Here is a 26,574-nt window from a genome sequence, read left to right on the forward strand (position 1 = left end):
TGGGCTATTTAAACCATCAAGAAACCTTTGTTTCACCAGTTGTGTAGATGGACTTGCAGTTTCTCCCGCCTTCTCTTCCTTTATTTTAAGGCCTGCTTCCTCAGCCATATCGCTTAACCGCCTCCAATAAGCCCCTGCGGTTTCCTCTTTCCATTGCTTAGCATTCATAAATTCAGCATGTCTGGTTTGTCCATATATTTAGGGCAATTTTTCCTTCAATTTCTCACAAACCTCCCGTCCACTAACCATCTTACCTAGATTTTTGACGTCTACACCACATTCTTTATGTATATAGCCAGACATGTTGCTTCCAACTGCTTTAATAATAAGCTGATGAATGTCAGTAGCAGAAGCCTCATATTCTTCCTGTGCAGCGCTAAGTTTGTTTGCAAACCCAATTGAATTCTTTCTAGGATCTCCCAATCCCTCTAATATGGCTCTCATTTCTTGGGGACTAAAAGGTACATGCCATTTAATTAGAGACTTACTGTCAACAGTATTACCTTCAAAAACGAATTGGGTTCTGACAGGATAAACTGATTGCTCTGTGCCAGGGGCAGAAGGGGTGGCGTCTCCCTTCCTTCTCTCTTCATCTTGCTGCTACAATTTGGAAATTATGGTTTGCTCCGAAAGTTCAGACTCTATCTATCTTTCTCTGACCAAGGCCTTAAGTTCAGAGAGATCTAGTTTTGCATATGTGCCTTTTGATTTATGCCAATCATCTGTTTCTAGGATTTGAGCCAAATCCCTCTTTGTAGGTTGATATGGGGCTGTCAAACCTCTGCTCTCTACTATATTGTCCAGCTCATCTTTTGTGTGTTCCAAGTAATCTAATTCTTTTGCTTTTGTGTGTGGACACCTTAAAGCCAAACTGGCAGCCACATAAGGTGGGGGGTCCTCCTCTACAGAGTCTTCTGGCCAAACGTAGTAAATTTGGGCAGTAATTTTATTAAACATCTCCGTCAAGCCAGTTTGATTTGCTACTTCAGCTTCTGTCTCCCATGTGCAAGCTATTCTCCACGTTCCTTTACTGCACAGTAGTGGGCCATAATCGTGCAGAAAAGTTTGCCATACTTGTAAATCTACAAGCAGGGCCCTCCTGTACCTTTTGTTTTGAACTGTACTGTAATTGTGTTGTCCCCCCTATACATTGTAAAGCACTGCGTAAACTGTTGGCGCTATATAAATCGTGAATAATAATAATAATAATAAATCAAAAGTCCCTTCATGTTTTAAAGGTTTAGCTGTTCCCTTTGCCCATTCTACCCATTTATCTGGGGGCTCAGTATAGGCGGAACCGTACCTTCGGTTCATATACAGTGGGGCAAAAAAATATTTAGTCAGCCACCAATTGTGCAAGTTCTCCCACTTTAAAAGATTAGAGATGCCTGTAATTGTCATCATAGGTATACCTCAACTATGAGAGACAAAATGTGGAAACAAATCCAGACAATCACATTGTCTGATTTTTGAAAGAATTTATTTGCAAATTATGGTGGAATATAAGTATTTGGTCACCTACAAACAAGCAAGATTTCTGGCTCTCACAGACCTGTATCTTCTTCTTTAAGAGGCTCCTCTGTCCTCCACTTATTACCTGTATTAATGGCACCTGTTTGAATTTGTTATCAGTATAAAAGACACCTGTCCACAACCTCAAACAGTCACACTCCAAACTCCACTATGGTGAAGACCAAAGAGCTGTCGAAGGACACCAGAAACAAAATTGTAGACCTGCACCAGGGTGGGAATCTGCAATAGGCAAGCAGCTTGGTGTGAAGAAATCAACTGTGGGAGCAATAATTAGAAAATGGAAGACATACAAGACCACTGATAATCTCCCTCGATCTGGGGCTCCACGCAAGGATTGTGAGAATGTCATATGGTCAGATGAAACCAAAGTAGAACTGTTTGGTAGAAACACAACTCGTCGTGTTTGAAGGAGAGAGAATGCTGAGTTGCAACCAAAGAACACCATACCTACTGTGAAGCATGGGGGTGGCAACATCATGCTTTAGGGCTGTTTCTCTGCAAAGGGAGCAGGACAACTGATCCGTGTACATGAAAGAATGAATGGGGCCATGTATCATGAGATTTTGAGTGCAAACCTCCTCCCATCAGCAAGGGCATTGAAGATGAAACATGGCTGGGTCTTTCAGCATGACAATGATCCCAAACACACTGCCCGGGCAACGAAGGAGTGACTTCGTAAGAAGCATTTCAAGGTCCTGGAGTGGCCTAGCCAGTCTCCAGATCTCAACCCCATAGAAAACCTTTGGAGGGAGTTGAAAGTCCATGTTGCCCAGCAACAGCCCCAAAACATCACTGCTCTAGAGGAGATCTGCATGGAGGAATGGGCCAACATACCAGCAACAGTGTGTGACAACCTTGTGAAGACTTACGGAAAACGACTGACCTCTGTCGTTGCCAACAAAGGATATATAACAAAGTATTGAGATGAACTTTTGATATTGACAAGATACTTATTTTCCACCATAATTTGCAAATAAATTCTTTCAAAAATCAGACAATGTTATTGTCTGGATTTGTTTCTACATTTTGTCTCTCATAGTTGAGGTATACCTATGATGACATTACAGGCCTCTCTCATCTTTTTAAGTGGGAGAACTTGCACAGTTGGTGGCTGACTAAATACTTTTTTGCCCCACTGTATTCTCTAGCGCTCATCTTGCGCTGGGCATTTTCTAAAGGCCTCTCTTACTTCATTCCCTTAATTAATTTAATGCCCATAATGACTGGCCAGTCTTCTCTACTTGTGCCTATACCCTCTTGCCTCTAAAACAAATAGTACAGCAAATCTGCAGATTTACAAGAATAGTCTCCACTTATCTACATGGATAGAAGGGGTTTTTGACAAAAGACAAAACACACATTAGGAGACCCTCCTCGTCCCTTCTCTTCTCTGTGAGTTTTATCTGGCCCTACCATGCGCCTCTGACCCAGGTCGCCCACAAGGAGTCAACGCAGGGAACTGCAGAGGATTCTCCCTATCCACACACAGTCCAACCCGTGAAGGGGACACAAACACATTCACACACACATGTTACCCAACCAGAAAGGTCCGAGAGTGGTCTGGTTTCCTTGAGAACCGACAGATAGGATACATAGGAAAGGCATCAATATAGCAAGCTTAAGGACAGCTTACCTAGCCGGCATTTAGAGGTCTGCGTTCCCGATGATCCCGATCAAAGCACGGTTCCTTCTGGAGACTCTGCCAAACTCCTGATATCTGACTCGCCAAAACTGTTACGACAAATTTTTGATTGGGACTCTAAAACAAAAGTTAATACTGCAGCTGCAGGAACAGATTCACATCACTCAATCAATGTTATTTTATACATAAATAAGAAAGGGGTGGTGTGAGATTTTCCAGTCACGGCTGATCACGATGTAAATAGGAAGAGCCGGTGATCGGCTTTTCCTCACTCGTGTCTGACAGACGCGAGTAGAGGAAAGCTGATTGGCTGCTCTCCTGACAGGGGGGGGGTCTGTGCTGATTGTTTATCAGCACAGCCCCCCCTCGGATCCCACCCAGGACCACCAGGGAAGCCGCCCAGGACCACCAGGGAAGCCTCCCAGGACCACCAGGGAAGCCATCCACACTGGACCACCAGGTATGCCCCCTAGACCCCCAGGGAAATACTAATCTGTGCCCAGGCTGCTGCCAATCAATACCCAGGCAGCTGCCAATCAGTTCCCACTCACAATGCCTACCACTGCCAGTGCCACCAGGGATGCCTATCAGTGCCGCGTATCAGTGTCCATCAGTGCCACGTATCAGTGCCACCTATCAGTGCCCAGCAGTGCCGCCTATCAGTGCCCAGCAGTGCCGCCTACCAGTGCCCAGCAGTGCCACCCATAAGAACCCATCTTTGCAGCCTTTCAGTGCCCACCAGTGCCACCCATGAGTGCCCATCAGTGCCGCCTATCAATGCCCATCAGTGCTGCATATCAGTGCCACCTACCAGTGCCCATCAGTGCCCGTCAGTGCCCGCTCATTGGTGCCACCTCATTGGTGCCGCCTTATCAGTGCCTGTCAGTGCCGCCTTATCAGTGCCCATCAGTGAAAGAGAAAACTTACTTGTTTACAAAATATTTTAACAGAAACAAAAGCAAAACTTTTATTTTTTTCAAAATTTTCGGTCTATTTTTATTTGTTTAGCAAAAAATAAAAACCGCAGAGGTGATCAAATACCACCAAATAAAAGCTCTATTTGGGGGAACAAAATAATAAAAATTTAGTTTGGGTAGAGTGTTGGATGACCGCGCAATTGTCATTCAAACTGCAACAGCACTGAAAGCTGAAAATTGGTCTGGGCAGGAAGGTGTATAAGTGCCCTGTATTGAAGTGGTTAAACTGCTGTATGGTCTTGGCTACCATGCTGCAGCTCCGTTTCAGGGTCTTGGCAATCTTCTTATAGCCTAGGCCATCTTTATGTAGAGCAACAAATATTTTGTTTTTCAGATCCCCAGAGAGTTCTTTGCCATGAAGTGCCATGTTGAACTTCCAGTGAGCAGTATAAGAGCGTGAGAGCGATAAAACCAAATTTAACACACCTGCTCCCCAGTCACATCTGAGACCTTGTAACACTAAAGAGTCACATGGCACCTGGGAGGGAAAATGGCTAATTGTGCCCAACTTGGACATTTTCACTTAGGGGTGTACTCACTTTTGTTGCCAGTGGTTTAGACATTAATGGCTGTGTGTTGAGGGGACAGCAAATTTACACTGTTATACAAGCTGTACACTCACTACTTTACATTGTAGCAAAGTTTAATTTCTTCAGTGTTGTCAAATGAAAAGAGATAATGAAATATTTCCAAAAATGTGAGGGGTGTACTCACTTTTGTTAGATGCTGTGTGTATATATATATATATATATTATACACACTGACACCTTTAGGTAAAATATATTAAGGGGATGGCTATTCTGCATTTATCAGCATTTTTAAGCCATAAGCTTTTATGGGAGTATAGTTTTACTTAAAAAAAAGCTAAAAAATAATACAGATAAAATGCCAAAAAACGCTGAAAAACGTACTCTACAGCTACAGCTTTCTACAGCTAATGCTACTGGCTTTTTTATAACGTCCAATGTGCATGAGGCCTAATCTTATGTTGACCACACAGGTGGTGCTTTGTGATAGGTATTGCATAGAAGGTATAATGAATTGCAAAGAAGCATTATATCATCAATTAAAATACCCAACAAAACAACACACACACACAGCATTGTTTTCCTTTGTGGTTAACTGAAAATATCAATTGAAAATAGGATCATAAATAAGATAACAAGGAACTCACTAATAATAAATAGATCAATAAATAACTTAAAAAAATAGATTAATAAATCCAAATAAACTATTAAAATATGAATTTATTCTGTTGTTTATTACAAACTTTTTTTTTAAACACACTGATATTTACTTGACTTGTTTGGTCGCATTGAACAGTTGATCGAATGATAATATTGATGCGTGTGTGTGGCCATCATTTGAAATGACATGTTTCTGAAAACATTCACAATGTGAAAAATTGTCATTCCAACTTTTTATGTGCAGGAACAACAGACAGTTAGACCCCTTTCACACTAGGTCGTTTTGCAGGCGCTATTGCGCTAAAAATAGCGCCTGCAAACCGACCTGAAACAGCCACTGCTGTCTCTCCAATGTGAAAGCCCGGGGGCTTTCACACTGGAGTGGTGCGCTAGCAGGACGCTGAAAAAAGTCCTGCTAGCAGCATCTTTGGAGTGGTGAAGGAGCGGTGTATAAACCGCTCCTGCCCATTGAATTCAGTGGGGCAGCGCGGCTATACCGCTGGCATAGCGCTGCTGCAGCGGCGCTTTGCGGGCAGTTTTAACCCTTTTTGGTCCGCTAGCGGGCGGTAAAACCGCCCGCTATCGGCCGGATAGCGCCGCTAAAACGAGGGTAAAGCGCAGCTAAAAATATCGGCTGACGCACCCACCACCCCAGTGTGAAACCGGTCTTATGCAGTAAACCCTAAATGGATTAAAAGGTTTATAACTAGGCAAAATATTTTTTTTTGTTTTGGATTGGGGAAATGTTAGACCAGGGTTTCTGAAACGGGGCTCCGCAAAATCTACCCATCAGTTGCAGGAAACTGACGGGTAGATTCATTCTACCAAACAAACGATTTCCCAGCATACTTGCCAACCTGCAAAACAATCAAATTGGCCTTGGATTACAGTTTACGTTAAAAACAGTGGGTTTTGTTTGCAAACATTTGCTAATATGTGTAAGCCACGGTGCTCACGCCAAGAAACCTCTGTAAATACTGTCATCCTAATGCCGTGTACACACAGCCGGACTTCCCGACAGAAAAAGTCAGATGGGAGCTTTCGGTCGGACATTCCGACCATGTGTATGCCCCATCGGACTTTTTCTGTCGGCATTTCTGACGGACTCAGATATAGAACATGTTCTAAATCTTTCCGTCGGAAATGCAGATGGAGTTTAGCCCGTTGGCAAGTCCGGCCGTGTGTACGCGGCATTACTCTAAATTTTCAGAGCCTCCCTAGTGGGAGCACATGTATAAGAATGGATAGATTGAGGGCATGGTATGCCTGGAGGGAGCCCACCCCTCCTTAAAGGCTCAAGGATGCATGTGGCGCTCAGCAAGAGCACAATGGCAGCGAAGGCATCCAGTGCATCCCCGCACCAATTCACCCAACTGTACAAAAAAGTGGCAACCACCCCAGCCTTTAAATCGCATCTCCCAAATGCAGAGCGGCACAGGAAAGCGAGGAGTTTCCTCACTGTTCCCTGTTTGCCCTTCCTCCCCTCCTGTCCATCCCAGGTGATAGTATGTGACATCAAATGTGATGGACAAGAGGGGGGCTGGTGGGGAACAGCGTGCCAGAACAGCCGCTTTCCTGCATGAGAAGTAAACCACTACTGCCCTCCTCCCATATAATGTGCCCTGTTCCTATGTAATTATGTGCCCTGCTCCCATGTAGTGTGCCCTTCTGCCCCCTTATACTGTGCCCTCCTGACCCCCTGTACTCTGCACTGCTAAACACCTGTGTTCTACCCTGCTGTCTACCCGTACCCCACCCTGTCCCCATATTAGAATACAATAGCTCAGTGGGGAGGATTCTCCTATCCACCTCACTTGTGTGGATGGGGGAGTCTGTTGGGGGGTTTTTTGATTGGCCCACCAGCTGATCAAAAAAAAAAAAAAAAAGATGCATCTATAGCCAGCTTCAGAATAAAATTCCCTATACTTTTTCTAGTATCCTGTTTTAGCTTTGAGACAGGAACAAAACTGTACCCAGTGGTGCACAGGCAGCAAGAAATAAACTGGCAGGGATTTTAACACGCTACCCAAAAGAGAAAAAGAGTTTTGCCTATACATGCGCCATAACTGTCACTAGGCATTTTTTCCCATGTTTGGGTGTCTGCAGAAGCCCCATTTATTGAGAATACAGATCAGAATACCCATATGTACTGCTGGCTGCAATCAAGACAAAACTTTGTTGCCACTGTATATTTAATTCCAAGTATCAAAACAAAGCATTATGGTCTTTATTTAATCATGGCACAACAGGTGATGATACATAGTAAAACATAGCAACTGATCATGTTTTAGCCTTCAGTTAGGTGCAGTGTAACCAGTGAAAGATTATGTCTGGCAGACTAGTGATGATTTCATATTACATGAGAGTAACATGCACACTCAGCACCAACATAAGTCACCAGTCCTTAGTCATTCATTAAGCGATGCAGACTTTACAAGGCACACACCTCATAAATCATCAGGGCATATGTCAGCATTACCAAATCACGCCTTTTTTGAATAAGGACATACCTCAGGGGTGTCCAACCCATGGGACGGCTGTGAATGCGGCCCAACACAAAATCGTAAACTCACTTAAAAATGTTGATTTTTTTGGAATTTTTAGGAAAATACAAAGAACACGAGCGTCCGGAAAAAAAAAAAAAAAAAAACTGAAAGTGTCTCTTTTATCTTCCAAAAGAAAAATATTGCACTCTTCACAATCACGCCTTATTTATGTCATCGGTTTTCGGCAGCACCTATATTTGTGAGCAACTATTTTCAAGGATGAAAGTGATATTAAAGCTTTCTTTTTTTTTTAATAACATACATGTCATACTTAGCTGCTCTGTGTAGTGGTTTTGCACAGAGCAGCCCTGATTCTCCTCTTCTCGGGTCCCACCCTGGCGCTTTTAGCCCCCTCCTTCATGCCGAGTGCCCCCAGAGCAAGCAGCTTGCGATGGAGGCACCCAAGCAGGCATGTTCCTGAACTGCAGCTGTGTGTGTCCAAACACAAAGCCACGGCTTAGGAACGCCCCCTACCTCTGCTCATTGGCTCACTGGCTGTGATTGAAAGCTGCTGTTTCAGCCAATGAGGAGAGAGAGTCCCCAGAGAGCCAAGGCTCTCGTGCACATCGCTGGATCGAGATGGGGCTCAGGTAAGTATTAGGGTAGGCTGGAGGACTACTGCACAGAGAAGGATTTTAACCTTACTGCATTGAATGCATGAAGGTAAAAAGCCTTGAGCCTTTACAACCACTTGAAGCACACAAAAGGGCAACATTTGAACCAAAATATCTGATGAGCACCTGAAGAGTTAATTGAGAATTGCTACTACATCCATTGAACCAGATATTGATGCGTTAGTTTATCAAAAACAGTGTCAAATAGAACACTCGTTTTATGTTGCCCCCTTTTACTATTATAATGAAAAATATTAAAAAAATGAAGTTTTATTACTCATTATCTACATCAGTGATTGCTAACTTGTGACCTGCTTGCTTTTTCCGCTCATCAGCTATCCTTCTAGTTGGTTTATTTTTTGTGTGGCCCAAGACAATTCCTCTTCTTCCAATGTGGCCCAGAAAAGTCAAAAGGTTGGACACCCCTTACATAACTCTTTTACTGAAATGGCATTTCCAGGTACAAGCCAAGGCAGTCTATGTAACATTGTGCCTGCCCACCAGTCATTACTACAGAAGGTCTATTGTTTTCAAGCCATAGTAAGATGGGAGGATCAAAAAGGCTGCCCCATATCCATAGATGATTACAAAATATAAATGAGATAACATTGCTTAATGTTACAGTGGTAATAAAACCAAAAGCAAACATTCATTATTTTGCAGCTTACCAATTCTTAGATGTGATGGCTCTATAAGTTTTTTTTTTTTTTTAGGCTTTCTTTGCCTTATTTTCACCAGCTTACCAATCATTGGATGTGGTGGCTGCAATAGTTTTCTTTTTGTACGCTTATGCCTGGTGATCAAGTCTGTTGTTTTTCAACAGAACAAACTGTCTGATGTATCAGTTACAGAGGCAATCCATATACCACTGACGGGTGCTTCCACTGATCAGTTTTTATTGATGTAAAACCTTTATCCCAAAGAGGAACAAAAAAAAACTGTTTTAAAACTGTAACTGTATACAATCTGTTAGTGCATCTAACACCCCCTCCCTCCAGATTAACAATGCTGCTGTCCAAATTCCCCAGAGTGTAGGCAATCTAATACAGAAGGTGTGTTATTGGTCAGATAAAAGTTAAAAAAAGGGGGAAAAAGCATAGAAAAGAAAATTAATGCAGCCTCCACATTTAATGATTGGTAAGCTGCAATATATTACATTTTGTTATTGGGTTTATGACCTCTTTAAGTTGATCTCTTTCTAATGTATGTCTCCTTTAACACTTTTATACTGCCATATGTTTACCCAGTGCCATTAATAAAGGACTCTGGATAAAGCATTGCAAAGTGGCTGCTACACACAATAAGACTGGCCATTGATGGAATGCTATTCGGCCAGTTCAGCATAAACCGACTGAATTTCAAACCATCTATGGGCAGTCTGGTTGTACTGAAGTTGATCGACTGCAGTACAACCAGCCTGTTGGGTTTTTCCTGTGCAATTATTATATTCTAATGGCTGGGAAACCTCCCACTGTCAGAATACAATAGAGCAGCAGGAGGGATTCCCCCATCAACAATGACTGTGTTCATGGGAAAATCAAGCAATTTTCTTTCCTGCAACCCGTGGTTGCAGAAAAGTAAATTGTATAATCTATGGCTTGCTTAATGTCTGTGAACCAAGCTGTCCGAGGATGGCTTTATCAATAGACTCTGTGCACAGAGCTGATCCAAGCTACTTTGTGCCTTCAGATCACTCTGATTGGTCCTAGAGAGAACAATTACAGCAATCACATGAACCATACCTCCCAACTTTTTGAGATGGGAATGAGGGACACCTATCAGCAAAAGTGTGCAGGCATAGGACACACCCCTTGCCACACCCCCTTAAAGGAGAATTGTACAAAAAACAAGATTGGTTAAACTCACAAGTGCTTTTTTTACCACTACTATTCATTTATATTGGTTTTTGGAATTTACAAATGCAGCAATTTAGAAATCAGATGAAAGGTTTAGTGCTGGAAAACACTTTTTGATAGATAAAAAGTGCATTTTATATACATCTATATAGATCAGATTAAAATGAGGGACAGAGGGACATTGCTCCAAATCAGGGACAGTCCCTTGAAATCAGGGACAGTTGGGAGCTATGCATGACTGTGTGTGTTTACATCTAAGGGCCCTCCCCGTCCTCTTACAATGGAGGAGGGGAATGAAATGAGATTAATGAATACATGATTCAGTCACTAGCTCCTGAGCACTGTAGAGATCACAGCAGCATAACATTCAAGTCAAATTTAACTAAAAGCAAAACTAGAATTTTCAAAATGAGAAATCACCAGCCTCCATATTTCTATCAGGAATGGTTTTCATTATTGTACTTACCACAACTGATCGTGTATTGGCTTTTACTTTCATGGTGTTAAATATTTTGCCAAAAAGTAAATTGCATTTTTTTTTTTAGGTACATACATGCCAAACCTTAGACAACTAAAGCTGAATAACAGTGTCATATTGACAATAAGGTACGGGCAATGTTGTTTGTTGTATAATTTTTGCTTAATAACCTCTTGCCTACTTTAGTGCTCAAACGCTGCACATACATGTCCATTACGGCCAAGGTTTCTGTGCTCACTGTGCGCTCCCAGCACACTTACTGAGCTGTCACTGACTGCTGTCGGTCTTTGTTTATGATCAGGAGCCGATGGGACAGGTTCCCAATCATGTGACAGTGGATCACCGTGATCATGTCAGAAAGTCTCATCCACCTCCTGGCATTAAAGCAGAACTAAACCCATAGATACCTTTCTAACAGTCCTGCCAGCGCCAGCATCTTCTCCTGTGTGCCGTTTTTGGGCTTTCTTCATTAGGGTAACGTCACTCCTGCACACATGCAAGAGCTAGTCATCCTGGCACATAGGATCGGGCTGGCCGCTGTAAGCTGGGCTACGCATGTGCAGCTCAGCTTACATTCCAGGGATCACTGTGAGCAGGCAGGAAGGTGTCGTTTATTAAGAAAAGAGATGGTCGGCGCTCAGGATGGCATCCAAAATGGTATTTCTTTATTAAATACATGTACAAAGCTGTAAAACAGTGTACGCGTTTCGGACGCTAGTCCTTAGACATGGCCATTTTGTGGGATCTTTTTTAAACCCCTTTACCCACAACCTTTCTCTTCTGTAATGTGTGATCTGTACATCTGATCTCCATCCTGTCTCTGTATATTAGTCTCTGTATCGGGCACATCGCAGAGTGAGTCACATCACATAGTGGAAGTTTGGAGCATGTTGCACTTAACAAAGGATTGGAGCACAAGAGCACATTTTATAGGGACATTTTGCAATATATAATCATATCATTTGGTTTCGTTGTTTATATATGAATTTTTATTTTTGTTACAACTGTTACACAGCACATGAGCACTTTCAATAGAATTTTTGGGACATATCTGCACATTGTTTTAATTAGTTTCCTGCACGATTGCAAGCTATTCAAGTGAATAGCTCCTTGTGTACAGCTGCTGCAAGTTTAGTAATTACTATATATATATATATATATATATATATTTTTTTTTTATTCTTTACACCTTAGCACGAGGTTTCACCAATTCTCTGTATCAGGGGCAGCCCGTCCATTAAGGACGCATGGGTGCCGCCCCCCCTAACCATCGCCGCCTCCCCCTATTCATGCATCAGGCCCCTTTCAGGATGCTGGATGCATGAATTCCAATGCGGGGTGGGTGTCTTTTTGAAGCACATTATTACAGCCAGAGGCCCTAATAGACTTCAAAATAGGATGGGGCAGAGAATGCGCTCGGAGCCCACCCAGGTGTGTTACAACAGCGAATGAATATTCGCTACTGTAACATTGATCCTCCTCCTGGCCAATCAGGAATCGGATTTTGGGACCCGTCACCCTATTGGCTATAAGGACAGGCGATCCTATTAGATGCCTAGGAGGAGGGAAGGGGCTGCCGACTGGAAGCCGCCGATGGAGGAGAGGACACGGAGCCGCTGCACACTGCCTACCTTTGCCAGACCGACCGGCAAACAGCAGGGGGGCGGGGGGAGTTGCCTCCGGCCACTCAGGGGGGAGTGGTTGTTTGCCGCCCCCTCCCAATAAAAAAAAAAAAAACAACCAGCCGCCACTGCTCTGTATATTAAAGCATTAACCACTCTTATTCTGTACATCTGCACATTGACCCCCTCATAGCCATCCTCCCATGTGACATTTATAATTTATATTAACCTCTTCACCTTATCTTCCCTCTGTGTATGACCTCAAAATTATACTGATATGCTGTATCTAGTGCACCAGTACCAACATGTTTTTTTAATTTAAAAAAGAATGATGGCAAAAATGAGATTACATTAGGGTGTCTACTTTCTAAAAAGGAGTCATTTGTGGGTGTTAATGTATGTCTGGCATTTATATTTGAAATGTTGTATAACAGAAAGTAAGGCAAATCTTTGGCAAAATATAGCAAAACTCAGTAGTGCATTACAGAAATTGTCACTCAAACTATCACATCACTGAAAACTGAAAAATTACCTAGTAATGAAGGGATATTACAGGTTGGTACTCAAGTGGTTAAGAAGTCAGCATCTCTGACATCTCCTTATAGAAATGGTAGTTGCCTAGCTTTAGTCTTTTTAGTAATTATTTCGGTTTTGGATATAAAAACTGGTAGAAAAAAAGAGTAGAGGTACTATTTATAGTGTGTGAGATTCCATCTACTCTTTTAATGCAGTATGGAAATTTGTAGAAGCCACCTGGTTTGTTGCTTTTGCAAATACTTTTACAAATACTTTTTTGAACAAGTGCTGTATAGTAAGCACTTTGCTAGAAAATACATTTAGGACATATTTACTGTTCAAAATCAACTACTTTGTAAATGATTAAACAAATACCCCAGCAATAAACATGCCTGTATACAAGATATGTTATGAACTGTTGTTAATTTAATTTTTCATTTCATAGAGATCTTGGCACCTCTCTGTCAAATCTGCAAGTACTTTGGTTGGCACGCTGCTGTCTCACAGACCTTGATGGCATAGCCTCCTTCTTTTCCCTTAAGGTAAATCTATCACTGTTGGTTTTTCCAGTGATCACCCATATGTTTCAAAGGAAAATCTTGTATGTGGCTTCAATTGTCCCAACAGTTTAATGACAAATATCCAAACGGCTCCATAAAAGCAAAGCAGTTCCTCTAATGCATTTCAACAATAAAGGCCTTAGGCTCCGTTCACACTAGTGCGATTTCAGATGCGACGTGAGTTACACAGAATCATATAACAATGGAAGTCATCATTGTTGGCAATGGTGCCTGTTCACATCAATGCAACTCAGTACTGCTCAATCTTGGAAAAGGTTCCTGTAGTACTGAGGTGCAATGCCAACACATATATTAGAACATGCGAACCACATCCATGTTGCACTACATAATCACACTGAAAACTGGAACAATAGCGGATCGGTCTCATTACTGATTAGTGAATGTACATTATTATTGTACCCCCGAATACAAGAAGGCGACACTACTGGGAGTACCTCAGTTTTTTTTGCCAGTGTCTTAGGTGTTGGTCGCGAGTAAAGCTGTGCTAGGCTGAGCTCCGCAGGAGCAATCCTTGCTGGAGCTAGCTATGCAGCCGGATCCATTCAAAGTGTCTTTTCAGGCCGAATTGAATGGTACCCGGGCCTCGTGGCGGGGTAGAGAACTGGACCCTGCGATCCAGTGCTTTGTTTTTTCAGCCATAAAGTTTCCTGGCGGAGTGCTTTACGGGTCCAGGGGTGTGGATCCCCCAATAAAAGGGGCTCTGGTCCCTGAAGGTTTTTTAACGGAGCCCACCGTGAGGGGTGAAGATTGGGTCTGTTGGTTTTACCACAGAATCCCTGCGGCGGGAAGGGTAAGTTGAGATTTCTAAGGTATTTTAAATTTTCTTATGAATTGTGTCCTAAAAGTAATGTTGTCATGCCTAATAGTCACCACTGGGAGCTGTGTAGAGCACGTACCTTGTCATGCTTTCCTTAGGTCACTCTGTGTCAGCAGAAGCTGCAGACATCCCTCTGGCTAGCAGTCCCAGGCCTCCGGTAAGATGTTGGGAGGAGATCTTTTTCTAAAAACACCCCCCACCTGGGCAGAAGCTCTCCCCCTCTCCCTGGATAGATAGGGGGAAGCCAGAACGATCGGCGGATGCCGCTCCATTCTCCACTGCCTCTGCACGGCGGTTTGTCACCAGCTCTCCTCCTCGCCCCCACACACACACACGGAGGCCCGCGGTGGGAATACAGAGGGGTCGTGGCTTAGCGCAGCGTTAGCATGCGGCAACGTCCAGAGCGGGAGTACATTTAAAAAGCTCCATTTTGCTGACTGCAGCTGTCGGAGGGACACAAGAGCAAAAGGGGGCATCTAAGTGGTGACACAGGCATTCCCTTGACACATTTACTGAAGCATCAGACTGAGCATTAATAGCAGCGGCAGTTGCTGGACAATTGCTCAAGCAGTGGATGCATTTTCTTCTGGTAGTAGCTCTGTATTTGTGCATCGGGCTATGGTCAGAAGGGGAGGTAGAAACACCCCAAAAAAGGGCTCAAAAGGGACTCCCTCAAGCTCCAAAAAGCCTAGTCTCATCTCTACAATGGCATCCTCCCCTGAGAGTTCTGGGGTGCCTGGTCAGAGTGAGCCATTGGGGCCGTCAAATGTTGCAACTGTTTCCAACATTGCAGCCCCTGTCTATATTACTGAAGAGGTTTTTTCCTCACCCGTGATATGATTGGAAGAAAGGTTAGCGGCTTTAATCGCATCTCAGAGTGGGACAAAACGCGACAGGTCCCCTTCCATTACACAGGACCCTCAAACTGAGGAACTGGGGGCAGGAGGAGATGAATTTCCCTCAGGGGACCGTGAAGAGGCTGATGACTCCTCTTCTGAGGGGTCAAATGCGGAAGGATCAATCTTAAAAATTGGTGGTGCAATCTCTTACTGAATTGGTCCGTTCCACATTTATGCTACCCTCAACTGAGTCGGTTGATAAGCCCACTTCTTGTTTGGGTTCGCTAAATCCTCCTCAAGCCATGCATGCCTTTCCTGTCCATTCATTGCTGGAAAAGCTTATGTATTCTGAGTAGGATCACCCAGATAAAGTTTACTAAAAAATGAGCGATACCAGCAATTGACGCTGCTATATCCTCTGTGAATAAAAGTTTGACTTGTCAGGTAGACAATGCTCAAATGCTTAGGGATCCAACAGATAAGAAGTTGGAATTCCTATTAAAAAACACATTTTCCCTGGCAGGTTCAGTGACTCGGCCTGCGCTGGCAGCAATTGGTGTATGTCAATCCTTGAGAGACCAGTTTAAACAGGTGCTCAAGGTTATTCCTGATCAGCAGGCCCAGGATTTAGCCGAGCTACCAGCAGGCATTATGTTTTGCAAAAGACGCCATGAGAGATTCTATTCTTCGGGCCTCACGCCTTACGCTTGGGCTGGTGCATATGAATAGAATACTGTGGTTGAAAAATTGTTCAGCCGAAGCGCCATGCAAAAAGCTCCTGGCTAGTTTTCCTTTTCATGGTGAATGGCTGTTTGGAGATTATTTGGATAAATAAATCCAAAAAATTTCTAGTTGAAAAAGTACCCTCTTGCCCGTTAGGAAAAGGAGTAAACGTATTTCATTTAAACAAGCTCCTTCTCCAGGGCCGGGGGCATCAGCCTCCAGGCAGTCACGACGGCCTCCGTAGTCAAGTTCAAGAGGTAAACCTCAGGGTCAACCCCAGGGACAAAAGAAGTCCTGGGGAAGGAAACCTACAGATCAAACGTTCCCAGGGATCCAGAGAAAAAGAAGTCTCTCTTTCAAGCATTGGACCATCTTTTGTCTCAAAAGTGATCTCGGTGGTCCCCATGGAAGAGCAGGGATTGGGGTTTTATTCAAACCTTTTCACGGTACCAAAACCAAATGGAGCTGTCAGACCCATTCTAGATCTCAAAGATCTAAACTAGTTTCTGAATATCCGCTCTTTTCGCATGGAGTCAATCTGATCAGTGGTCTCCATCCTACAAGGTGAGAACGTCTGGCGTCAGAAATATCTACGTTTCGAGGTAGAAAATCTTCATTTTCAGTTTGTAGCTCTGCCTTTCTGTCTAGCTACTGCACCTCAAGTGTTTACAAAGGTCCTGGCCCCTCCTCTAGCCAGATTAAGGGCCCAAGGTATAATGATTATAGCTTACCTAGACGATCTGCTCTTGATAGACCAGTCGGTAGCCCGCTTAGACCAAAGTATGGTCACCACAGTCAGCTACCTGGAATACCTAGGATGGGTTCTCAACCTAGAGAAATCTTCCTTAAAACCATCAAGGAGATTAGAATACTTGGGTCTGATCTAGATTCCCAATGTGTCTGTCCCCAAACGTGCGCCAGAACCTCAGTTGGTGGTTGATAACCAAGAATCTGCAGAAGGGAAAATCCTTCCTACCAGTTACCTGGAAAGTGGTAACAACAGATGCCAGCCTTTCGGTTTGGGGAGCAGTCCTGGAAGAGGCGACTGTCCAAGGGAAATGGTCCAGATCAGAAATGACCTTGCCCATCAACATTCTAGAGATTCGGGCAGCGTGCTTGGCCCTGAGGGCCTGGACATTCAGGTAACGGAATTGTCCTGTCAGGATCCACTCCGACAATGCCACAGCAGTGGCCTATATCAAACATCAAGGGGACACGAGAAGTCGTGTGGCCCAGAGAGAGGTGAATCATATCCTAACTTGGGCAGAAAATAATGTACCTTGCCTATCGGCAGTCTTCATTCCAGGAATAGGAAATTGGCAGGCAGACTATTTGAGTCGCCAGCAGTTGTTCCCGGGAGAATGGTCCCTTCACCCCAATATCTTCCTGGCAATATGCCGAAGATGGGGGATCCCAGACGTAGATCTGTTAGCGTCCAGGTTCAACAAGAAGATCGACAACTTTGTGTCAAGAACAAAGGATCCGCTAGCATGTGAAACAGGTGCCTTGATGTTCCCGTGGAATCAGTTCTCCCTGATTTATGCATTCCCTCCTATTCTGCTGCTTCCACGACTTCTTCGCAGGATCAAGCAGGAAGGGAAGTCGGTAATTCTTGTGGCCCAGAAGATCTTGGTATGCAGAGATCATAAGGATGGCGGTAGGGGACCCATGGACCCTACCACCACATCCAGACCTACTCTCGCAAGGTCCGGTATTCCATCCTACCTTACAAATGCTAAATTTAACGGTTTGGCGATTGAGACCCACATATCTACCTTGATTAATGCAAGGAAGCCGGCCTCCAGAATCATATATTATAGGGTCTGGAAGGCATATGTCTCCTGGTGTGAATCCAGGGGTTGGCAACCAAGGAAGTATGTCATAGGTAGAATCCTTGACTTTCTGCAGATGGGGTTAGAAATGAAGCTGGCCTTGAGTACTATCAAAGGACAGGTCTCAGCCTTATCGGTATTATTTCAACGACCACTTGCTTCGCATTCTTTGATTCGTAGCTTTATTCAGGGGATAACGCGGCTTAATCCTCCGGTTAGGTCACCCCTGAACCCTTGGGACTTGAATTTAGTTCTGTCGGCATTGCAGAAACAGCCTTTTGAGCCGATACGGCATATTCCCTTGGTTCTTTTGACAAGGAAACTAGTTTTTCTGGTAGCCATATCTTCTGCAAGAAGGGTATCAGAGTTGGCTGCTCTTTCTTGTAAATAGCCATATTTAATTATTCACAAGGATAAGGTAGTATTGCGTCCTCATCCTAACTTTCTACCGAAGGTAGTGTCAGGTTTTCATCTAAACCAGGATATTGTTCTACCTTCATTTTTTCCAGAACCCTGTTCTACGGAAGAGAAGTCACTACATTCTCTTGATGTGGTGAGAGCAGTCAAAGTCTACTTGAGGGCAACTGCTCAGATTCGAAAGACGGATGTTTTGTTTGTGTTGCCTGAAGGTCCTAAAAGAGGACAGGCAGCATCGAAATCTACTATTTCGGCAAGTAATTGTTCAAGCTTATGGTTTGAAGATAAAGATTCCACCCTCTCAAATCAAAGCGCACTCCACTAGGGCTGTTAGTGCTTTGTGGGCAGTGCATCACCAAGCTTCCATGGCTCAAATCTGCAAGGCCGCAACTTGGTCTTCAGTCCATACATTTACTGGATTCTATCAGGTGGATGTAAAAAGGCATGAGGATATCGCCTTTGGGCGTAGTGTGCTGCAGGCAGCAGTATAAGTCCTCTAGTCTCATGGTGCCCTACTTTTGTTGTGTCTCCCTCCCCTCAGTTGGCATTGCTCTGGGACATGCCACATAATAACTACTATGGCTCTGTGTCTCGTGATGTACGATAAAGAAAATAGGATTTTTATAACAGCTTACCAGTAAAATCCTTTTCTTGGAGTACATCACGGGACACAGAGGGGGACCCCTCTTTTGATACACGTATATTGCTTTGCTACAAAAACTGAGGTACTCCCAGTAGTGGGAGGGGTTATATAGGGATTGGACTTCCTGTCTTAGGGTGTGCCAGTGTTCATCACCTGAAGGTGGCCTATAACCCACATAGTAACTACTGTGGCTCTGTGTCCCATGATGTCCAAGAAAACGATTTTACAGGTAAGCTGTTATAAAAATCCTATTTTTTTTTGTTTTGGGAGGGTGGATGTGTTCAGTACAGGGCCAATCAGCACTGTCCAGACAGAGGGACGGGGTCCTGCAGCCTCATAGGACAGTCAGAGTAGAATGAAAACTCCTCCTACAAGCTTTAACTAGAGACTGATAGAAGTCACAAGACTGCTTTTTACTGCTGATGAGAATTTTTTTTTTAGCAGTTTATATTTACTAAAATAATTGCATTTCTATATTCTGTGTACTTTGGGGCTTGTGAGCTTGTCTTGGTAGTCCAAACAGATGCCCAGTGTTTTTGCCATGAAGACCCTGCACATCGGCCACGTTTCTGATCCAAATGTTTCAGGCATATTGCCACTGCATTACTTGTAATGACTACGCCAAGTTCACAGCTGCCCAGATCTATGAGATGGGTTTCTAAAATCCCTCACTCTTGCTTGGTATGAGGCACACCTAACGTTTGGGATGCCTCCAGATTTTTCTTTTGCAGAACAATATCGTATCATAAAGGTAAACCAACTGTGAAACTATTTAAAGAATACACCTTTTTGGTGTGGTCAGTGAATGCTCCATTCAGTCAATCAGGTTGCCTAAAATGTATTATTGTTTGGGATATCTGTGGGGTGCTGTTTTTTTTGACCAGTGATTTATGTCTGACAGTGTATTGTCCAATGCAGGAGCTTTATCTGGCTTACAATGATCTCAGAGACCTCAGTCAAGTGAGCATGCTGGAAAATCTGGAGGTCCTTGACCTAGAAGGTAACAACATCGACCAGATAAGTGAATTGCAGTACCTAGCACTGTGCAGCAATCTAACAACCCTCACCATAGAAGGCAATTCTGTGTGTGTTCGACCTAGTCCTGAAGGCACCACGGTAAGTGGACCCGACACAAAACATTGATACCCCTTCAATGCCTAATTAAAATTGAAAAATCGCTGACATGTGGTCTTCAATTATTGTTAAACCATTCTATAAAGTGACTCTGTCGTGGGGTAAGGGGGTTGCTATCAGCATTAGAGCCAGGTGACAAACATTTTCAAAGCAAGAGTGTAGCAATGGCAGCCTTTATGATTTTCTTCTTAAAGTCTATGTCTAGAAAATACATGCATTTTTTTCCCATATTTTGCCTATTTAAAAACACTGCAAATACAGAAAAATACCTGTTCATACCTCCAGAAATTTAGTAAACTCCCAACATTACAGGGCTCTGACAAGACTGCCTCTACTGCATTGAAATTGAGTGAAGTCTTCCCTGTTGGACTACAGAACACTTTTTCCCCCTTTTCGTCTTCATAACCTAATTCTTGCAGCATTTTTAAAAAGTGAAAACATCAGGAAATGTGTACATATTGCAGATAAATACTGCATATATTTACTTTATTATCTTTCCTAGACATACGTTTTTAGTCCCAGAAAAGCTGATCTGCAAGCCTTTTTATAGCCAGTGCCTTGCCTAATAGGGGAAGCATTGAAAAAGATGATAGCCACTGAGCGTGCCCTTTTAAATCAGCAATGGCACCTTCCATATATGTAGGCAGACAGGTTCCCTTTAAGTTTCAAGATTACAACTGTAAAATGGTAATAAGGATTTTTGCTTAGCATGGCGTCTATTCTTCTTGTGTTAAGTTCCATCTGTCCCCAGACAGAACCTCTAACAAGGTTATCAACCCATGTCTGCATCTGGTGCAAGAGCCTGATCTGATTTCACCTGGGGTGAGATCATCTCCTCTGGTGATCTCACGTCTGACATGCAGGGAGCCTGAGCTACTGGTTACATCAAGTAGGGCCTTAGCTCAGATGTGCAGACTAAGCTGGAAAAATATAGCACAAGTGACGGGAAATAAATATAATTTAACGATCTTTACTGTATATCGGATATGTTACTGTAGAAAAAATATACTTTTTTAGAATGAATGAATGTTATTATTAAAGGGAATATATATAGTTTAATTGTTTCTGTGCTGCCTATGTGACTGTAAATAGCTTAAAGTGAACTCCAGTTTGCCCATGCTGGACAAAGAAATACATTCACTTTATTGTCAGCTGACTAGCTCCATACGCTTTTCATCCCTTAACTCCCCCTCAGCTCCATTTAGCTGGTGAGAGTGAGGAGAGTTAAGCCTAGTACACAAGGGGGCGAATGTCGGTCGACATAAGCCGGTTCAATAAAAAACTGGCTGACATTCAGCTGTGTGTATGGCAGCCTCTGTCAGACAAGTATCCTGGAAAACCAGCAGCCGACTGGCTCCCGATCAGCACTGGCAGCCAATAGCTGAGAGCGCTGACTGGAGTGTTCTGGCGGGGGGGGGGCCATCCCCCTGTCAGTACACAATAGCACAGCAGGGGAGATCACTGTACTAACATAGGACTGTTAGTACAACGGCTTTGACTGGAGCTGTCAGTTTTTTCCATTCAACCCGCTGGTGTGTACTAGGCTGTGGGCTACATTCACACAACAGTTTAGCAGCAGATAGTTTGCTGTGTTCAGAGACTTCTAAACACCATCTCCTGATACAGCAATACATTCCAATCCTGATACAGCAACATAGCATTGTATGTGTTATGGCCGCATACAAACTGGATGATTAGCTGTGGCCAGTTATGCCCTGTACAAACGACAACAAATTCCATATTTTTTTTCTGACGAATGTTGGCTCAAACTTGTCCTGCATACACACGGTCACACTAAGTTGGTCGGAAATTCTGAACGTCAAGAATGCGGTGACGTACGACGAGCTGAGAAAAATGAAGTTCAATAGCCAGTGCTGCTCTTCTGCTTGATTCCGAGCATGCGTGGCACTTTGTGCGTTGGAATTGTGTACACACGATCGGAATTTCCGACAACGGATTTTGTGGTCGGAAAATTTGAGAACCAGCTCTCAAATTTTTTGTGACGGAAATCCCTATGGAAAATGTGTGATGGAGCCTACACACGGTCGGAATTTCCGACAACAAGGTCCTATGACACATTTTTCGTAGGAAAATCCTATCGTGTGTACGAGGCATTGGTGTGCGGCCAAAATTCTGCAGAAATGCCGACCTAGGACACCTATAAAATGAACAGCGCCGGCCATTGATTTGTAAGAGTACAAATCTGACAGCTGCCGCTATTCGTACACAGTGTGTGATAGCAATATTTACAACTGGCAGCAAGAACCTACTGATTCTGCTTGGCAGCCACACCTTATGGCTGCTAAATTACTGTACGAATGTAGCCTTAAAGGGGTTATAAAGTCTCAAGGTTTTTTATCTTAATGCATTCTATGCATTAAGGTGAAAAACCTTCTGTGCTGCAGCTGCCCCAGACCCCCCCCCTTTTTTCTTACCTGACCATCGACGAGCATGAGCCCAGCAGCTCCAGCCACTGTCTCCTTCCTGATTGGATAGATTGATAGCAGCGGGAGCCAAATACAGTGACACAAGAGCGGGGGGGCAGGGGCAAATCCTGCTGACGGTGTCAATGGGACTCGTGAGCACGCCCACACGGGTAAGTATATAATGTTTGTCATTTTTAAAAAAATTAACCTTTTTCACTTTAAGCCTAGTACACACTACTAGTTTGTCGGTCGGAGCCGCTGTACTACCGTCCAATCTTAGTACAGTGATCTCCCCTGCTGTTCTATTGTGTTCTTACAGGGGGACGGCCCTCCAGACAGAACACTCCAGTCAGTGCTCCCAGCCATTGGCTGAGAGCGCTGATCGGGAGCAGGTCCGCTGCTGTTTTTTTTTTTTTTAGCATGCTCATCCGACAGAAGCTGGCTGATCGTCTGGCTTCTGTCGGACCGGCTGCCATACACACGGACCGAATGCCGCCGGACTTTCGGCCTCTGTGTACTAGGATTTAGCCCTATGTGTGTTCCATGTGGCAAAGAGAAGATGAGTATACATAGCTCTCAACTGTCCCTGATTTGTAACAAAGTCCCATTTGTCCCTCTTTCCTCCTCATTTGTTCCTCATTTTGATCTGATCTATATCGTTGTATATAAAATGCACTATTTATTTTTGAAAAAGCGTTTAACAGTGCTAAACCTTTCATCCAATTTCTAAATTGCTGCATTTGTAACTTTCAAAAGCCAGTATAAAGGAATAGTAGTGGTAAGAAAAAACACTTGTGGGTTTAACATATCTATCTATCTATCTATCTATCTATCTATCTATCTATCTATCTATCTATCTATCTATCTATCTATCTATCTATCTATCTATCCATATACAGTGGGGACAGAAAGTATTCAGACCCCCTTAAATTTTTCACTCTTTGTTATATTGCGGCCATTTGCTAAAATCATTTAAGTTCATTTTTTTCCTCATTAATGTACACACAGCACCCCATATTGACAGAAAAACACAGAATTGTTGACATTTTTGCAGATTTATTCAAAAAGAAAAACTGAAATATCACATTCCTAAGTATTCAGACCCTTTGCTCAGTATTTAGTAGAAGCACCCTTTTGATCTAATACAGCCATGAGTCTTTTTAGGAAAGATGCAACAAGTTTTTCACACCTGGATTTGGGGGTCCTCTGCCATTCCTCCTTGCAGATCCTCTCCAGTTCTGTCAGGTTGGATGGTAAACGTTGGTGGACAGGCATTTTTAGGTCTCTCCAGAGATGCTCAATTGGGTTTAAGTCAGGGCTCTGGCTGGGCCATTCAAGAACAGTCACGGAGTTGTTGTGAAGCCACTCCTTCATTATTTTAGCTGTGTGCTCACTGCTTAGGGTTATTGTCTTGTTGGAATGTAAACCTTCGGCCCAGTCTGAGGTCCTGAGCACTCTGGAGAAGGTTTTCGTCCAGGATATCCCTGTACTTGGCCACATTCATCTTTCCTTCGGTTGCAACCAGTCGTCCTGTCCCTGCGGCTGAAAAACACCCCCACAGCATGATGCTGCCACCACCATGCTTCACTGTTGGGACTGTATTGGACAGGTGATGAGCAGTGCCTGGTTTTCTCCACAAATACCACTTAGAATTAAGGCAAAACAGTTCTATCTTGGTCTCATCAGACCAGAGAATCTTATTTCTCACCATCTTGGAGTCCTTCAGGTGTTTTTTTAGCAAACTCCATGCGGGCTTTCATGTGTCTTGCACTGAGGAGAGGCTTCCGTTGGACCACTCTGCCATAAAGCCCCGACTGGTCCTAACCCTAAGTCTAACCCTAACCCTAACCCAATTGAGCATCTCTGGAGAGACCTAAAAATGGCTGACCACCAACGTTTACCATCCAACCTGACAGAACTGGAGAGGATCTGCAAGGAGGAATGGCAGAGGATCCCCAAATCCAGGTGTGAAAAACTTGTTGCATCTTTCCCAAAAAGACTCATGTCTGTATTAGATCAAAAGGGTGCTTCTACTAAATACTGAGAAAAGGTTCTGAATACTTAGGACCATGTGATATTTCAATTTTTCTTTTTTAATAAATCTGCAAAAATTTCAACAATTCTGTGTTTTTTTTCTGTCAATATGGGGTGCTGTGTGTACATTAATGAGGAAAAAAAAAGGAACCTAAATGATTTTAGCAAATGGCTGCAATATAACAAAGAGTGAAAAATGTAAGGGGTCTGAATACTTTCCGTCCCCACTGTGTATATATATATATATATATATATATATATATATATATATATATATATATATTATAATTTTAATTAAGGGGACGTGGCATTGGGTGTGTCCTATGCCTACATACTTTTGCTAATAGGTGACCCTCGTTCCCATCTCAGAAAGTTGGGAAGTGGGGGGTATATACTGTTCATGGGGGCCACCATTAACGTGAACCTGTGGCTTCATCATGCATCATGCAAAAAACACATGCTTGCCTTGATGCAAATGAGCATTACAACGTGTGCTTATATTTGAGAAATATTGATTGAGCATGTTATTTCCATATTTGTAATTATTGTTCCTCTCTGTCAGTGCAAGCTTCCTGCCTGTTGAAGCTGATATTAGAGTATGTTGTTTGTAGCTAATACCAATCACAGAACTCACATAGTAGTAAACAATGACAACATTGTTTACTACTGTTCATGTGCTCGCTGTGATTGGTCACAGCAAACACATGGTACCAGGCTGCTCACAGCTGCTGTATCCGGTGGGTACAATGGGTCACCGATCCCACTGCTGCACTCACTAGAGAGCGCGCACAAGCAGGCGCTGCAGGAAGACATTCATCTGCATTGGCACTGCTCCTGTCCAGCTGTTTGTGTACTATGGCCAGGCAGGAAGCAGTTATCTCAGAGATTTTAATTTGCTAATCTGTATATTGATGACAATCAGGTAAATATGCAACAGCAAGTATGGAAAATGTGGCATCAAAAATTACTTTCAGGTAATTATAGAATACGTGCATAAGGCAGACAGCAAAGTGCTAGTAACTCACAAAAGCAGATCTGTGTTCCCATACAACAATAACCAACACATTGCTCAGTGCTTCATAAAACTTACACCAGAAATGCTTCATATCGATCTTGCAATCCTTTCCTCTAACAAGGAAAAAAAGGTTTGGAGCCCATTTCAGGCTGAGACTCGAACAGTATGCACCGAACAGTATGCACCATTAGCTATCTTTGCTGGTCTGGACACCTGGTCATGTCCATTTTTCTGATTGCTTCCACCTTTTTATCCCCGGAAGAAGACTTTGTATAGGTTGAAACGTGTTGGGTTGATTTGCAATTAGTTTTAATCTTTCTTTCTTACAAAAAAATGTATCCCTGCTCCTGAGGTCAGCAGGAAATATTTTATAGAATAGGACATGAACTGTATAGACCAGCCATTTTAATTCATTGATCAATAAAGATTTTCTATAAAATAAATATATATATATATATATATATATATATATATATATTTAATTTATTTATTTATTTTATAGAAAATCTTTTTTGACTCAGTTAAAGTTAATAACATATAAAAGTTAGAGGAACTTATTATTTCTCCACAAGATACAGATGCGAGCTGTTATACCTGGTATGATTAGTTGGTACACTGGATTATATACTCACTCATTAATTTGAAATGTGAACCAACACCAGTCTGGAGGAACCTTGACTACTGTATCTATTCAAAGACCTTGCCAATTCATCAGTCTTTAGGTCTCATGGAGCCTTACCTGTAAATCTTAGAGGTAGAGGTAGAACAGCAACAGATAAAAGTGAATACTGCAATAATGATAAAAAAACTCACTATAGATTGACTTTAAGGTATTAGGATTACAACTCATGCCTTGAGACAAGTATTTTACAATGTGCTTTTGTTCTGAATTTTAGCCTGCAGACTACAATTATCGGGTAGCGATTAAAAAGATAATCCCTCAACTACAATATTTAGATGATGCTCCAGTTGACCAAATAAACCCAACTACACCTCATACTCCATCAGAAGACTGGTTGATGGTAAAGGATCTAATTAAGGAAAGTGTCGGGAGCCAGACGAATACATCTTTGGGTAAGGAGAGTGGAAAAAGAAATACAAAAAGGGGTACACAGTGCACAATTATACTACAAATGTACTTT

The 26,574-nt window shown here is 43.0% G+C and overlaps 1 protein-coding gene across 1 annotated transcript in view; it reads left to right on the forward strand.

The window, feature by feature from the left end:
• The window catches only part of LRRC56 (leucine rich repeat containing 56), a 167,607-nt gene that overhangs the window by 110,510 nt on the left and 30,523 nt on the right, over positions 1–26,574 (forward strand). Inside the window, exons 5-8 of the mRNA XM_073604907.1 lie at positions 10,901–10,961; positions 13,417–13,513; positions 19,742–19,939; positions 26,329–26,506. Coding sequence (XP_073461008.1) covers positions 10,901–10,961; positions 13,417–13,513; positions 19,742–19,939; positions 26,329–26,506 — 534 coding nt within the window. The remainder of the gene's footprint in view (positions 1–10,900; positions 10,962–13,416; positions 13,514–19,741; positions 19,940–26,328; positions 26,507–26,574) is intronic.

The sequence above is a fragment of the Aquarana catesbeiana genome, linkage group LG11 (genome assembly GCF_042186555.1).
Source record: "Aquarana catesbeiana isolate 2022-GZ linkage group LG11, ASM4218655v1, whole genome shotgun sequence".
Classification (NCBI taxonomy): domain Eukaryota; kingdom Metazoa; phylum Chordata; class Amphibia; order Anura; family Ranidae; genus Aquarana; species Aquarana catesbeiana.